This window comes from Coptis chinensis, chromosome 9, assembly GCF_015680905.1.
Source record: "Coptis chinensis isolate HL-2020 chromosome 9, ASM1568090v1, whole genome shotgun sequence".
Lineage (NCBI taxonomy): Eukaryota > Viridiplantae > Streptophyta > Magnoliopsida > Ranunculales > Ranunculaceae > Coptis > Coptis chinensis.
This window is the reverse complement of record NC_141464.1, coordinates 73460724-73477592: the sequence shown is the minus strand read 5'-3', so window position 1 is coordinate 73477592 and position 16869 is coordinate 73460724. Positions and strand designations below refer to the sequence as shown.

Genomic DNA, 16869 nt, shown 5'->3' with positions numbered 1-16869 from the left:
ATTTGTACTTTGGTACGAAAGTCTCCTCTAGCTACATTGTTGCTTTTACGTTTCTACTTGCAAATTGCAATACTATACAGATAGATAGACGGCTATCTCATGGTGGACTGCAGAATTTAATTAGTGTATCAGCTAAATATTTAAATTCATTTGATCCATTTGCTTGGAGACAGTGATAAGAATAAATCTAATAGTTTGAAACCATACCAACAAAAATATAGTATGTCATGTAGGTGAAAGTGTGGACACATTGAATAAGTTCAGATCATTAGCATCTCATTATTAATCTCCAATTGATCGATTAGATGCTTAAAATGATCCCTGTGAAATGGTTCACCAGTGCAGAGCTAAGAAGTAGCTATACAGATGTTCTTAATTAAGATTGGTGAAGGTGTACATAATTCTGTTGCAACTTCACTCTCACTCATTTAAACATGTAGAACCACAAGCTAGCCTAAAATATCATTGGAAAATGACCTTTTGTAAACAATAGAAAGAGGGACACTACCACAAGACACCTCTATTATTTGATTATTTCTAGTTCGAGTTTTCATACAATGGTATTCTTCTTCTGTCATTTCCACTTTGAGAAGATACTGATCCCATAGACCCAAACAGGACTGTTAATCAATCTGCATTCACTGTGCCCTACTGACTTCAATTTTATGCCACAAGATGTTGATGTGATATATTGTCCTTGTTCTGGGATGATATTTATTGTGGCAAACTAGCTTCAATTGGGATTGCCAATTCTGTCAGGGTAGTTAAGGAGGCTAGTCTGTGCCATAAGATTAAGAAGGCAGGTGAATAACTAGACTAGCTGATCAATATTAGACTTAATTACATACCCTAATTGGTAAGCATTCATTATCAATAAACATCAGATTCATAACAAATTAACAATAGCAGGCTGCCTGGCTCTAACTTCAACCAAGATAAGGTCTGATGATGAACCAACCATATATATTACAAATAATATATATGCTACGGTACCGGTGTATGGTGCAAAGGGTCTGATCACTAATCCTAGTTATAGTTAATACTTAATTCATTCAATGACGATAATACCAAACTCATCTACAAAAGTCTACACGATTAATAATACCCTTAAAAGCAGTTAGTCAATAGTCACATTAAGATGAAAAATTAGGAAGATACTGTGATTTTATGCTATGTGAGACATATGCAGCTCGCACAATTAACATTAACCACGCCTAAACCTCGTTCGTGTAACTACACATATGAGCCAATTCTGAAAATATTTGAGGTCTGCAGCTCGGCTATTTAGATTTTAGAGTCGAATTCCAGTGATAAGTTGCTAACTTCATAGCTGAGTTGGTTATTAAAAGAACAAAACTACCTACAGTCAGCTATCCGTAACATTATAGGGATGGTGATGCAACAACTAACAAGTGTCATAACGAAAACAACCGTTCCAAAGAATTGAGGTGGAGTTATTGATGCTGTAAATTTTTAAGTGTAAAATATTGAGAGCAAGCATCTCAAATCGTTTTACTTTTCTTCCTCTCTCAAACTATTATTTAAGAACACGACTAGAGTGAAGGAGAGCAAGATCAGTGAAGAAATATGGTTTCCTCCAAAGCTCTCATCTTCTTTGTTCTATTTTCCTTCTCTGCTGTAGCTCTCAAGTCTGCTTTTGCTGATCAAGAACAGGATGTAGGCCTTGTCATGAACTTCTACAAGGACTCATGTCCTCAAGCTGAAGAAATCATCAGAGAGCAAGTCAAGCTTCTCTACAAACGCCACAAGAACACTGCATTCTCATGGTTGAGAAATATCTTCCATGACTGTGCTGTTGAGGTAAACATAATAGAACAACTTTGGTATATTTTATTGTTTTTTGGTTTTTAAAGATTTGCTAATTGGTATTATTGTGTTTCTCTTTTGTGATTAGTCTTGTGATGCTTCCCTTCTACTGGACTCTACAAGAAGGGACTTGTCTGAGAAGGAGACAGACAGGAGCTTTGGACTTAGAAACTTCAGATATCTTGACACCATCAAAGAAGCTGTTGAGAGGGAGTGCCCTGATGTTGTTTCTTGTGCAGATATCCTTGTTTTGTCTGGAAGAGACGGCATTGTCGCGGTAATTACTCCGTTTGGTCATCTAATTCTTCCTTTTGTGTGCGTTGGTGTGTATGTCCTGGATAAAGAAAGTGGTGTACATTTTCTTGGTCTAAAACCTTTATATCGATATATTTATATTAGATCCAGAAAGCTCTGTGTTCCTTCATCTACAGATTTACTTCTTACTTTTATATCTTTGTTACCTATCTTTCCATTCTGATCTTAAGTGAAGACCTCTGATATAATTTACCAAATTTGGGTCACGGTCTCCCTCTTACATCTACTAAATAAGTTGGTACTATTTACTTTTGTGGTGTGGATATACTTCAACAACTGATTTATCCATTCCTTGACTTGTTTCAGCTTGGTGGACCTTATATTCCTATCAAGACAGGAAGAAGAGATGGCAGAAGAAGCCGTGCTGATATCCTTGAGAAGTACCTCCCAGACCACAATGAAAGCGTCTCTGTTGTCCTAGAGAGGTTCGGAGCCATGGGCATTGACACCCCAGCAGTTGTTGCTTTACTAGGTACATGATAAGCTTGTACATAGCAACTAAATATTACATGTATGAATGTGTAGGCAGGCTTTCTCTTAAACGGACATCTTTGTCTCCAAAAGCTTATATAGTGTCTCCAAAAGCTTTTTAATTTAGGCTTATTAACTTGTTCGTGGGCAATTTATACATGATACTATATAAACTATGCAATACACTATATAAACTGCTCAAGACACTATATAACATGTCCGTAAAAGGACAGTCCGTCTAAATAACTGAATTAATTCAACTCTTTTGCCCCTTGACTTCTACAGGAGCTCACAGTGTTGGTAGGACTCACTGTGTCAAGCTGGTGCACCGTTTGTACCCAGAGGTTGACCCTGCACTCCATCCCGACCATGTTGAGCACATGCTTAAGAAGTGCCCAAATGAAATCCCCGACCCAAAGGCCGTTCAGTACGTGAGGAACGACAGAGGAACACCGATGATACTCGACAACAACTACTACAGAAACATCTTGGACAACAAGGGATTGCTCCAAGTAGACCACGACCTAGCCAATGACAAGAGGACCAAGTCATATGTGAAGAAGATGGCCAAGAACCAGGACTACTGGGCCCAGGAGTTCTCAAGAGGCATCACCATTCTTTCTGAGAACAACCCACTTACCGGAACAGAGGGTGAGATCAGAAAGCAGTGCAATGTTGTAAACAAGCACCACTAGAGGCTGTCCTACGAAAGCCTGTTTGTAACTTTTCTTCCAAGTAACAATGATGAAGAAAAGGCTTATTGTAGAATAAGCTTTTATCCAGAGCAGTTCCAGTGAACGTATGTTGATGATGTTAGTAGTGGTGGTGATGCTAATCCCACTCAATGTTAGTGCAAGTTTCTTCTACTTTTGTTTTTTGTTGGGTATGTGAGTAGTGGAGGCATGATGTATGTATATATGCTGCATCCTGCATGATTTGTAATGACCATGTATTGATGATTCATGCATACCATTCCTCTTTCTCTTACTGTTTCTAATGATGATAATTGATAACACATGCCGGATTGATGGGCTGCATGTTCTTAACTGGAATCCAATGCAGAGGACCACATTCCTGTAAAAAAATTATAAAGAAGAGGAAGAGGGTCCCAAGAAAAGAGGACCAATGACATAAATAAACAAAAAAATAGAAGGGATGAGTCCATACTCCATACTAAAAAAAGCTAATAAGTTTTTGCAATTATTTACTGACTTATTAATCATTCTAGGCAATTAGACAAAGGTTAAAACAAAACGGTCACAACTTTACAAAGAATGTTGACTTGCTAGTTGTTACTTTTTAGGGAGATGGAAGTTTTTGTCTAATTAACTAAAGACAAATCACAATAGTGATTATCGATGGAAGTTTTGTCAAATTAACTGAAGACAAGTCACAAAAATGGTTCTCTCTCGCTCTTTGGGGATTTGACTTGCTGTGCAGACGTCTACCAAGATTTCACAATTGGTTTGTTAAATACTCCATAGTTTTCAGTACGTATCAGTTATACTTCACTGAATTCCATGACATCATATTTATTATTGCCCATTTTTCTGAACCATGCCATGAGATTTACTTGATGACAAAAGTAGAAATGGAATCTATGGGAACAAGAGATCAGAGTATAAGCCAAGATAAAAATGACACAAAGATGCTTACGATTTGTTAAATGGCAAAACGACTAAAAAAAAGTATCAAATTTTACACCTTTTTGACAGTTTGGAGACCAAATTTTTCTTTTTTGATACTGTTTGTTTTTTGCAATTTAAAAATTTTTGTCAAATTTCTCTAACACTGTTTCTAATTTGTATTTTTTTTTGAAAAATAAAAAATATGCTGACGTGTACAACTATAACACACATGCACACCCTTCTCACATGATAGCAATAGGTGTGTCACCGTTGTACTTGTGTTTGGAAATGGGAAAGATTTCAGCAAATGTATCTAGTTATGCTAATCACCACCATATTGCTGACACTGGTCATGCTTATGATTTGGAGGACCTCAATTGTGTTGGTCACTCTTTACTTTGTCACATTTTTTCTTATTGAAGGGGTTTATGTTAGTGCGGTCTTCACCAAGATTCCAGAGGGTGGATGGTTTTGCCATTTCCATCGTCCTTGCATTTATCATGTGTTGCTGGTTTTATGGGAGGCAGAGAATGTTAGAGTATGAAATGACCCATAAAATAACTTTAGACAATCTTGGTATGCTTTTGGCCAACCCAGAAATCCAAAGGGTTCCAGGACTATGCTTCTTCTACAGCAATATCCAAAATGGACTCACTCCTGTCTTTGGGCATTACATCAAGAATATGAGATCCTTACATAAAGTCATTGTTTTCACAACCTTTCGTTACTTGTTGGTTGCTAAAGTGCCTCAACAGGAGCATATTCTTGTCAAGAATTTGGGCATTAAAGGGGCGTATGGCTGTGTAATTTAGTATTATTTAGCTGTCAGAGTAAACCTCCTCTTCTTTGGGGAAGACTTATTGCAATCACGTGTGTGAGTTATAGTTGTACACGTCAGTCAGTATATTTTTTATTTTTCGAAAAAAATAAATACAATTTAAAAAATTTGACAGAAGTTCCTAAATTACAAAAACAAACAGTTTGGTCCCAAAATTGTCAAGAAAAAAAAATTGGTCCCAAACTCTCAAAAATGTAAAGTTTGATACCCTTTTTAGTTGTTTTTCGTTGTTAAATCAACTTGAATGACATACTCCAAAAGTACAACGTCTATAAGGTACATCCAATGTTGTCACTGCAGATACCTATTCCTTCAACAGCTGTTGGGTGGGTAGCTACATATTATAGCATAAGAGAGTGCTGCTTGAAGAGGCTAAAAAGACCTTCATAAATCATAACAATGATGTAGGGCTGGGGGCATCCATCTTTTTGGATTTTGGTTGCTTTGCGGATGGCAACTCATTTCATCTAAAAAACTGATATATGCTTCTACCACTTCTCATCGCTCAGCTTCTATATGTAGTTCTACCCTAATATTTTACACTTGAACCACTATTAGTTCCATAATGAGCTCCACAGACTTTTACATATCCTACCGGTTTCTAGCAGTGCAGGATAGGCCCATTCCTCAAAGATACTAAGTGCTTCCAAGACTATTATCACCACGAGTGTGTGTGTTGGGGGGTAGTGTCCTGTTAAAGTTAGTCTTAGTGAAAACCAGAAGCAAAAGTAGAAATGGAAATAAAAATTACAGTAACTTGAAAAATAAACAAATTCAACGTACATATGCACAAATAATACATTTTCACCCCAAATGATTTAAGTAAACCATTACATAGTTAAATTTGCCCTTCCATTTTTCAGATGAAAATTGTGTGAAAACGTCAAGTGAAAGTACAAACAGAAGACTGCTATACCTCATGAGTTGGGAGAACTTTTTGTACTTCCTCATAGTGAGATCATGAAACTAATAATCCTGACAAACAAACTCGAGGTTCCAACACAAAAATGGCCACCACAGGAATTAAAAAAGCTTTCCAGGCTGCTGCATTCCACTTCTCATCATTGCACAGAACTCCTCGTAGTTGATCCTTCCATCCTGTTGGTTCAATATGGTGAGTGGACATGGTATACTGGAGAGACATTTCTGAACTTTTGAGACAGAATACTTACATTGTCACTGTCCACCTCTGCTATTATATCCCTAATAGTTGCGTCGTCACCCATTCCATGATCTTTCATGGCTGTTTCCAGTTCATCTCTAGTGATAAACCTGTAAAAAAAATGACAACTCATAATGAAATGTACACTGTAAAACAAAAAAAAGTTCATCAAACAAGGAGAACTGGAACAGTGAGTAAAAATGCTATTTATAGATAATATTCGTGACTCGTCCAAGTTGCTTTTGAACAGTGGTAACATACTGTCTATTCTCTAACTCACTTGCGACCACAGCCTGTCTCAAAGATTACCAGGTTCTACTATTCTTTTGTTTTCTGTTTGTGTTTAGAAGGGGAGGTGGGATAAATAATTTTGGCAGAAATTTCATCATGATTCCATGTATAATTTTTAACATCTTTCACGGCGAAAGTAGAGAACTGACAGAACTGAGTAGCAACAGCAATCTGTGAATCATTAAGGGCCTATGTGTGCATGTCTTTATGCATTTAATCACTGAAAAAAGGGATGTCAAAGATTGGTTCATAGATATGACGAGCATATCCAGCTACTGGAGTGACAGGCCCATCATTTGCAAATTACGGATGAGCAAGCAAGCAGTACATAAATAAACAAGTAGCACACTTACCCACTGTTATCTTTATCAAAATACTGGAATGCCGTATACAGGTGCTCATCTCTTTCTAGCCGGTGTCTATGCATTGTGGCAGTGATGAATTCGATATAATCGATAGTCCCATTTCCATCAACATCAGCCTAACATAAAAATCAACTTAGGAAGCCAGATACATATGAGGTGAGAATGATAGGATTCAGGATCAACTTATATCTTACAGCATCCATGAGCTGCTTGACTTCAGCCTCTGAGAGCTTAGACCCAAGTCGAGTCAAACCCGTCTTCAGTTCTTCATAAGTAATTGTTCCACTTTTGTCAGTGTCCATGTTCGTGAACATAGCTTTCAGCCCTTTGATTTCTTCTTCAGAAAGATTTTCAGCAATGATCTATTCAAGTTTCGAGAAGCCATCACCAAAGATTACGAAGAACACATAAGTTTTGTTGCAAAACCATTGTAGATCAAATATACATGACAACTCGTTTTAGGATCCTTTATCTTACCTTGAGTGCAAGCTTCTTGAGTTTGTTCATTGCTCTGAATTGCTTCATCCTTGACAGAACAGCACTGTCTATTGGCTTGTCTGATGCTTCTCCATCTTCTCTAATCCATGGGTGCTCTAAACCATATCATTTTAACACACAAAAACTTGGCACATCATGATTATATCACAACCATCAGTATTTAATCATATCATCATTACGTCAAAAATAGTTACTCATACAATAAGAAATTCATAGTTTAGGTGGCTGAATTTTCAAGACCTTTTCAATTGGAACTCCTTAGATGTAATTCTACATTTTTTGCTAGATCGTATAGCCCACCTCCATGTATTGCTAAGGAAGTAAGGAGGCATACTAGGATCTCATTGTAATCTCGGCTTCCTCATTAATGATATCTAAGGTTTTTCAAAAAACAGAACTGCTATATTTTTGCCTTTCCTTATTCATAGTGAAGAAAACAAGAGAAAAGTTGTTTTTAAAAAAAAATAAGTTGCCAACAACAAGCTAGTTGGCCTTGAATCCCTTGATATACAACACTTACCAGAACACGATTTTTCGTCTATTTCAGTAAACTACCCAATAATTTAACATTTATATCTTACACTTTCCTGTCCCACTCTCTAGAATCCACAAATAACATGCTTTAGTGATCATTGTCTAGACTCAAGCATTTATTCCCCTTTTTCAAAAAGATCTTTTTCATTTGACGTTTGCAACATTCAATGCTCCATTTTGAGAGCTTTCTTCATCTATCAAGTCATCTTTTGCTTTTTTCTTCTTTTTTCCTTTTCTTTTTTTCCCCCTTTTGCTATAGATGTTGAAGGGTAGAACAAAACGGTAGGTGAGCAGGTCATGGTTATCTTACTCTAAATCCAACTCTAAGGAAATAATCAATCTCTATAATCTTTGTTTCTTTCCTGTCGCTAGTTTGTGTGCACAAATGAAGCTCTCTTATATAGAAATAAGATGACATAGAACTTATATAAAGTGAAATTCAATCTACATTACAACTTACAACTCTTTGCACTAATAAAGTTATTTCATATCATAATTTGAATGTATAATAAATATCTTCTTGATAGACAGTGAAGAAGGAGGAACTTACGAAGAACCTGCGCAGAAGTAATCCGTCTCTTAGGGTCCTGTGTCAGCATTTTTCTAACAAGGTCCTTCGCACTGTTTGATATTGCTGGCCACGGTGCACTTTCAAAATCAATTTCCCCTTGTAGTACAGCATCAAATATTCCCTTCTCACTTTCTGCAACATCCGAAAGTCTCAAGTTTCTATCAATTGAGCAAACTTGAAGATAAAATACTCATCACATCAAAAAAAAAAAAAAAAACTGTAGATATTTCATGCTTGTCATTACCAGCCCAAAAGGAGGTACTCCACTAAGAAGAATGTACAAGATCACCCCGGCACTCCAAACATCGATTTCCTTCCCGTAACTACGGCGCAGTACTTCAGGAGCAACATAGTAAGCACTCCCTACTATATCGCGGTACACCTTACCTATCCAAAATGATCACAGTCGGTCAATGCCAATTTCTAAACTCTCATGTGGTATCACATTAATGTTTTTTATAAAACTGGACAGCAATACTCACTATCAAATTAAGGCTAATGGAGAACTGAAACGTAAAAGTTGATGCATAATGCTAAAGTTTTGGCATGTTAACATGTTCCGTGGGTCCAGGGTCAGGCTATGCATAAAAGATTGTTGGCATGATTTACAAGTTTAACAAATAAGTATACGAAGATAACTTAGAATGTAACAATATAAGATGAAAAAACATGTAATGGCCACGTTAGACCAAATTGATTTGATAGTCCTTTCTTTTTCAAATATTGGTCAAGCAATCACTGTTTCTGCAACCTATTAGATGCAAACAATTAACTTCCCATTCTGCTGAATAAGTAATAGAAAATGAAGGACTCGAATATTACCTTCCTCAATGAAGACAGACAACCCGAAATCTGTTGTCTTCAGCGTCGCTCCTTCATCCTTGCTTGAGAGCAAGAAATTCTCAGGCTTAAGATCCCGATGCATAACACCCATAAAATGGCAAATGTTGACAACATTTACAATGGCTCTGCACATCGTTGCAGCTGCCCTTTCAGAATAATGCCCCTTCGCAATGATTCGATCAAAGAGCTCCCCACCAGCACAAAGCTCCATTACAAGGTGAACTGATTGCTTATCCTCATAAGCTCCCTTAAACTCCACAATATTGTTCTGTCCAGTCAAATGCTGCATAATCTGTAACTCCCTCTTTATATCCTCCTTATCATTCTTACTCACAAGCTTACGCTTCGATATCGACTTGCACGCATAAGAATGCCCAGTTGAATTCTCAGTACAAAGATAAGTTACACCAAATTGACCCCTGCCCAATTCTTTACCAAGAGTATAATAGGCCTTAACATCTTCTAATGCCTTTCCAAGGATTGTATCTGGTACATGAATTGGTTTTGGTTTCGGTCTTAACGGCGAAGGGGGTTGCGGCTGCGCATGGCGCCTTTCGGGTATTGCATAAGTTTGCTGTGACTGAGGTTTATGCTCCTGAACATAAGGTTCTTGTGTTCTTTGTTGATGCCTATCAACAACCCCTACATTATTGCTATACTTATTAGCATTTTGTCTCGAATCTTTACTCTTTCCACACAAATTACCCATTTCTACAACCATAAAACACAACAACAAAAAATACGTCAACTCTTTAATTCCAATACAGAAGTGCTAATAACAACACAAAGATAAAAACTTTTGATGTTTTATAACGCGCCCATGATCAAATATTCAGTACTATTGCTAACATGGATAAACAGTAAGAAAAAGTAACAGTTTACCTTAAGTCGACAATCCAACTTCAGTTATTGACTTTTGAAAGGTTTTGAAACAAGCCCAAGATCAGATAGCAGAGAAAAACAAAGTACACACGATTGATCACTTGGTCTGATGATTGCTAAAAATGAAACTTTACAGAAAAAAAAATTGATTCTTTGGACTAGTTTTTCAGTTCTAAAGATTGTTTTTTTTTTTCTTTTTTTTAAGGAAAGGGAATAAAACACAAGACAAGAATCTAAACTTTGAAGATTATAGATCTGAGTCCAGGTTTCTAAGCTGATTGTGAACTGAAGTTGGTGTGAAAAATGAGACTAGTCCCAAACATTGGAGTTACCAAGACTGTTTTTAAGCAATGACTATGTAGACTTGAGGAGTAGAGAGACAAAAAAATGCAGCCAGATTTCAGCTCTTCATTATTTTATTTTATTTTATTTTATTTATCCAAAAAAAAAAACTTTTTCTTATTTTTGGTACCAAAAAAAAAATTTCTTCATTTTGGTAGTGTGGGAAAAGTTTGGCAAATCCAAAACGTGGGAAATGAAAAATGAAATTTCTGGTATGGAACTTTGAAGATTGAAACGTTTTCTGATTGATGTCTATTTTAGAGGCGGATGAGGATTGCCATTTAAGAGAGGCTGCTACAACTAACATACACTACAAATATATATTTTTTGGGATGAATTATATACTATTATAATTAGTTTTTTTTTTTTTTTCGACGGAAAAAATTGGGTGTGGATTATAATTAGTTTTGACTTTTGAGTGACTCTGACTAGTTTAAGTTTAGGATTATTGATCTTTTTAAAGTGAAAATTTAGGAATATATTTCAAAAAAATTGACTCATAATAATATCGATAAGTTAAAAAATTTAGTATGTGAAGTTTGTTTTAGAGATAGACACATACATAAAACGAGAGATAGACATCGATATGTCACAAACTACATTTTGAAACAGCTATCCATAAGATTTTTTAAGCATTTTCTTGTAAAGTTAAGCACTTAAGCCTTTTAAGCAAATAATTTTTAGTAATGACAAGTCGTTTTTTCGAAATAAGTAAATGCTGGACACATTTTTGGCAAATCGTGTCGTGTTGGACACATCGAGTGTTTTTTAACATCACGTTTGGCTAGTGCTCCGTGCGTGTTAAAGGAAAATACCAATAATAGAGGAATCCGTGTTCTTTGAATTTTTATATTCATTATCAACTGACGCGGTTTTGAGTTGTTCAGTTCTACTTGATGACAAAGCCAAGACAAAAGTATATTGTGACACATGTAAAAAGCGTGAAAGGAATATGAGATTCATCATTTATCACAAGAATGCTATCGTTTCACCATCAATTTCTATTTCAGACAACCACCGGCCATCTTGGTGCTCAATGAACTATCCTCAAATTAACATTTGACAAATATACTGATTGGAAATGCATGTGATATTGTGATGCACGTTTGAGTTAGACTAAAATAGAGAAATATATGACATCGAACCAGAAACAGTTAGATAGAGTAGAGGACAACATATATGAAATTGACTATAAAATGGTAATACAGGAATTTTCTTTACTATTTTTTTGTTCTTTTAATTCCATTATCTAGTACCAAACGATTGGTTCACATATGCTTTTGTTGCAATCTTGCATCGACTTCTGTCAATGTTTCAAAGAGGCCTCGAGGAAAATGAAAATAAGATCGAAAAAGAAAAAAAATAATCAATTTATGATTAAATGTTCGGGACAATATTCTTACCAAATTTCACGAACTTGGTTTCCTGCTTGCACAGTTATGTACATTTTACATAAAGTATGACAAGTAAATCAAACTTCAAACGATTTATCTTTTTCTCTTAATATATGAGAGATTGCTAACTTGCTAAGTGCTAACATTTTATAGGATAAAATTAAGCTGTCAGGCGTCTGCCCACCGCAGAGCTTGATGGGTGCCTATCGGGCCAGCAGTGTTTTTTCTTTTGTTGTAAAGCATCCAGGCCACCAGTGGAGTTCAATATTTTAGTTGCTAAAATACATGTTAGACTGTTAGAGTAGGATTATTGTAATCACCAAAAACAAACACGACTGATTATAGCAATACCTATTTTAAAGAATAAACAGAGGTCACTGGATAAAGATGATAGTATGATAGTAATTTAGTCCTAAAAAACACTGTAATAATCTCCATAGTAATGCCACCATTATCGCCAATTCCCGACACGTTTCCTCTTACAAGCCTCTATGCGCGTGTCCAAACACGTTTTCCCACTTTCTCAAAGAGCTCACCTTTGTGCGTACCGGTCCAGCAGGCGTATTTTAGATTTTGGATTAGACAAATGTCCAAAAATAATTAGAGTTTACAAAACTGCAAACTATCAAACATGTCCCTATAACAAAAGCAAATTACAAAACTGCCACCATAACAGAAACAGAAACAGTTTTGTTCGGACCCCATTTTTTTTTATACTGATTAGATTTAGATATATATATCCATATATAAAATTATTGCAAACAGTAAAAATTTAGTTGAGGATGAAGATATATTACCATTAAAATTTAGATAGATCACGAAAACACGTTTGATAAATAGAATTACAATTGGGTATCTTTGATTGGTCGTGCTGTTGCTTAATTCAATTTTCGAGGAAAAAAAATATTTACGAACCAAAAAAAAAAAAAAAAAAAACAAACAAAACAAAAAGGGGAAAAAAACACCATAAACCCAAACAAAATAAAGTTGAAACAATTTATAAAAAAGTTCTATATTTTACTCACATTATTTAGTTTCTTGTCTTCTTTTTATCTTTTTATCTTGATTCCTATACCATATTATTTAATGGCAACTCTTATTTATTTCTTGAGAATTTACTAAATCTTCAGGTTTTTGTTCAATTTGTATTTGATTTTATCTATTTTGAAGGAGTTTTAATTGTGTTCTAGTGTTAATTATGGTTGTCATTAAAATAGTGTTTTTAAATTGAGTTTAAAAAAAAAAAAAAGGGAAAAGTTTTTACGGATGCAAGATCCCAAAGATATTGGTATTCCTTATGAAGATTGAAGATGTTCCAACCCATGCTAGGGTGTTGGAAAATAATGATTGTAAATAGGTCCTTATGTGGTATGTGGATATGATGACTTTTGGTCAAAGATTGTGGAAATGGACTCGTTACTCGTTTAGTGAAGGCGGTAAAACTCCATTATGTGATCTTGGTTAATGGGACGTTTGGTAGTCGTTCCTATAGGTGTTCAAGAGGAATTTGCACCGTGATCTTGATCTTGTTCTACTAAGCGTTTTTCATTATATATTTTGTGGTGGTGGGTTTTAAAATGTTAAAATGCTCCTATTGAGAACAATATTTTCTAGTTCGCCTCAAGTTTGTTCGCAAAGGTTGTATACCTTAACGTTGGCATTTATACTTCAATATTCCTCTTTGTCTAGTTGTTATCATTTTGCCCTCTAATGACATTTCATTTAACCGTTCTTGATTCTCTTCCAATGTTTTCTTACCGGCTCTTGCCCTCTTTCCGGACATTACATTTTAGAGACTCTTGATCCAATGTTCTTATTGATTATTTTTTATAAGATATTTGATGTTGAAATATAGTTATTTTGTGGTTTGGGTTAAGTTTGAATTATTAGTTAAAAGAAATTAGTTATTATTAATTATTTTTTTGTATGTTTGGTTGTTTGGGTGGCTCACCCTCACTCAAATTCCTGGCTCCGCCACTGCTTAATTACTTTACTAAAAGTTGAAACAATTTATAGTTCTATATTATCTTTGAGTGCTCATTATCTTTTAAGACTATTCTTCATTTTGTTCAGTCGTTTGGATATGTTGAATAATTGATCACTGTTACAGTGTTAAAATAGCTTTTAATTGAAAAAAAAAAAAAACTTAGACGAGTCTAATAACTCCCTATCCCCTTAAAATAGAGCTAAACTAAACAGATTTTATTCTCTATCATTAATTTCCTATGTATATATACAAATGATTTTATTCTTTATCTTTATTTTATTCTGTATATAGAGTAAAATTCTTTGTGTATATACAAAGAGAATTAATAATATAGAGTAAAATCTGTTGACTTCAGTGCCTACTTTTAAAAGGATAAGAAGTCATCAGACTCAGTCTTAGCCCTCAAATAAAATACAAACGAATGATGATGGTAATCATAAAGGTTTTTTTTTATTATTATTATTGTTAAAATACCCTAAGGTTGATTACAAGGGAATATTCATCTTTGAGATGATGCACTTCCTATCATTCTCCTATAGAAGTGGAAGTATTGTATATCCACCTTTGCCTCAAGAGCATGTTAGAGAGTACTGTATAACCTGCAGGCTGTGGCCATGTGGCTGTGGGCAAGGCCCAAAATTTCGATATCGGTTAATATATCGGTGTACTCAAAAACCGAGATATATGGGAGCGCAAAGCTAAAATATGGATATCTCACCGATATATCGGATAAGATATAGCTAGGACCCGGAAATTTTAATATTAAATTATTAACAATTAAAAATTAAAATATATATCGATTATCTCGAAATATCGATTATCGGCGATATAAACTTTCATATCGGAAATTCGATATATCTCGAAAAAAAAAGGGTTTAATATTCGGTGGATATATGTCGGAAATATCGATATTGGTGTACCAATTATCGAGATATAGCGAGCGATATTTTGGGCCATGGTCATGGGAGGTCAGGGGCTTGGCAAAGATGGTTTCTACCAAAGTCAGCTAGACCCAATAAGAGATGTATAAAAAATTAAAAATTAAGATCTCACATTATAAAAGCCCAGCCCATAACAGTAGTAACCCAAGAGAATAAAAGAGCAGCAGCAAATATACTAGCAACAGGTTAAAAAAAAGGCTAAATCTATGGTGTGCAGGTCGTATGGTATGTTATCAAATCTGGGCCACTCATACCAAAGAGTGCGTGTGTATTGCATGGCAAAAGTACTGATCCAAAGGCCCACATTACCTGCGCACCATACATCTCGCGCACTGAAGACATGCTCTAAAAAAAAAGGTTCACTTGTGTCTTGTGGAGACGGCTAATTTGTTATTGTTATAAGAGCAAGTCCAATAGGGGTTATATGGACTGCTAAAGGCAAATATAGCACCTCAACCACAAAAATGTCATTTTAATGGGGCTGCTAAAAGGGTTTTAAATTTGGAAGGAGTAAAAAACCAAGCCAAAGTTAAGACTTTTGCTAGCAACTGTTATAATAAGTTCGGAAGACGGACGGCATAGTTTCGGCCGTCCGCGTGTTAAATTTCGACGGACGGCAGAAATTGTACCGTTCGTCAAAAAAAAATCAACTTAAGTTACAAAATAATAGACGAACGACATAAACTATGCCGGTTTATGTCGTCCGTATCATTTAGCACTTCAAAACATAAAATGCGATTGGATTGGTTTTTTGATTTTGGGGTACCAAATTTGGCTGGGCAAGCTAAAAGACCTATGTGGCACCTTTTAGCAACCCAATTTAACATCTCTCCATTTGACTTACTCTAAGGCATTCGATTGAGTTACCTGATGTAGATGATCTGGTTTGTAGGAAATCTACAACTTAATTGTACTTACTCTTTACTAATTACCAAACTATACAAACCTTTTGTCTTGTAAATGTCTTGTACTTCTTAATTAAATCCGAGCCTAGTGTAGATACATTATGTCCTTAAAACAAATTTTTCTCCTCACGGTGCTTGAAGGTTGATGGGAAACTATCTCCCAAGATAGAACGGATTTTCTTCTATAGAAAGCTAACACTTCATTTCTATAGAATCAGCGAACACAACAAAGTATTTGATTAAGAACAACCACTATTTATAGGTGAGTGGTGCTTCTTCGAAACAACACAGTGACTCTTGGGAAAAAGTAAGCAACTCTTTGAAAAGTCACATGTTTCGAAAGGACACATCATTTCGGCATAAAACACTGTTTCGAACCAGTGCCTATTTTGAAATGTCACACCTTTTCGGCATGATGCACTGTTTCGAACCAGTGCACATTTCGAAAGGTAGCACCTTTTCGGCATAATATATGTACTGTTTCGAACCAGTGCACCATTTCAAAAAGGTTTTTCTCACTTTACGTACTGTTTAAAGAGAAACCCATTTCATCTCAATGTAAGATAACTTGGAAAACAAATTACTCATTCATATCTCAATGGATTTGTGCAAATCCATTTTTCTAACAATCCCCCACATGAATGAAAATTTGGCTTATTCTATAATAAATATCAGATTTCTATTATTTTACAAATGAAAAGATACCGCATCAGGTCAAGTAGCATGGGAGGCCTTGAACTTGCCTTAGTGAAAGATGATCGGATTTAATTGGATGATCAGTAGACTTCAATTAATGTCCTTGAACTATCAGCCGTTTGTATAAACCTAGACAATTATCTTCACGCAGTACCTTCTCGAATACTGTTGGTTCTCACATTTGTGTTTATTTTGGCCTTGAACACTTCTTGGCTTTAGATAGTGCTTTTGAGACATTTGCCTTTAAAATTTTCATAGAAGTGGCTCCACTTCGCACTAACATAGGTGATTTCTATAAAGAGTATCCTGCAATACTCTACTCGGATAACATAACTTTCCAAGATATAGTAAATCATTAAAAGTTTGACTTATCCTGGTT

The 16869-nt window shown here is 35.4% G+C and overlaps 2 protein-coding genes across 6 annotated transcripts; one reads left to right on the top strand and one right to left on the bottom strand.

Moving 5' to 3' along the window:
* The first annotated feature begins 1207 nt into the window (after positions 1-1207).
* On the top strand, positions 1208-3593 carry PRXR1 (Peroxidase superfamily protein). Its single transcript, XM_086583595.1, has 4 exons — positions 1208-1821; positions 1916-2104; positions 2449-2614; positions 2899-3593. Exons 1-4 carry the CDS (start codon positions 1588-1590, stop codon positions 3306-3308), a joined length of 999 nt encoding a protein of 332 aa, XP_086439721.1. The 5' UTR covers positions 1208-1587; the 3' UTR covers positions 3309-3593.
* Positions 3594-5126: 1533 nt separating this feature from the next.
* Positions 5127-11017, bottom strand: LOC147477949 (calcium-dependent protein kinase 2-like). 5 transcript variants are annotated; one of them, XR_015208431.1, is made up of 10 exons: positions 10226-10555; positions 9323-10054; positions 8745-8887; positions 8480-8632; positions 7375-7490; positions 7092-7259; positions 6886-7013; positions 6252-6351; positions 5996-6177; positions 5127-5770 (listed from the first exon to the last, which is right to left on the bottom strand). XR_015208431.1 is itself a non-coding variant. In XM_086583593.1 (9 exons), exons 4-9 carry the CDS (start codon positions 8526-8528, stop codon positions 6103-6105), a joined length of 636 nt encoding a protein of 211 aa, XP_086439719.1. In that variant the 5' UTR covers positions 8529-8632; positions 8745-8887; positions 9323-10054; positions 10226-11017; the 3' UTR covers positions 5811-6102. The 5 variants fall into 5 exon arrangements, 3 of the variants coding, with proteins under 3 accessions (XP_086439719.1, XP_086439718.1, XP_086439720.1); XM_086583593.1 differs by lacking the exon at positions 5127-5770 and having other exon boundaries at positions 5811-6177; positions 10226-11017; XR_015208430.1 differs by lacking the exons at positions 8745-8887; positions 9323-10054; positions 10226-10555 and having other exon boundaries at positions 8480-8668.
* Between the last annotated feature and the right edge of the window lie 5852 nt (positions 11018-16869).

Excerpts from the sequence above, each read along its gene's own strand:
- PRXR1 (XM_086583595.1), top strand. The coding sequence starts at position 1,588 with ATGGTTTCCTCCAAAGCTCTCATCTTCTTTGTTCTATTTTCCTTCTCT. Across the intron at positions 1,822-1,915 it reads TCCATGACTGTGCTGTTGAG|TCTTGTGATGCTTCCCTTCT; the intron begins GTAAACATAATA and ends TTTTGTGATTAG. Across the intron at positions 2,105-2,448 it reads GAAGAGACGGCATTGTCGCG|CTTGGTGGACCTTATATTCC; the intron begins GTAATTACTCCG and ends GACTTGTTTCAG.
- LOC147477949 (XM_086583594.1), bottom strand. The coding sequence starts at position 10,052 with ATGGGTAATTTGTGTGGAAAGAGTAAAGATTCGAGACAAAATGCTAAT. Across the intron at positions 8,650-8,748 it reads AGTGGAGTACCTCCTTTTGG|ACTTTCGGATGTTGCAGAAA; the intron begins GCTGGTAATGAC and ends TAGAAACTTGAG. Across the intron at positions 7,014-7,091 it reads TCAAGCAGCTCATGGATGCT|GCTGATGTTGATGGAAATGG; the intron begins GTAAGATATAAG and ends TTTTTATGTTAG.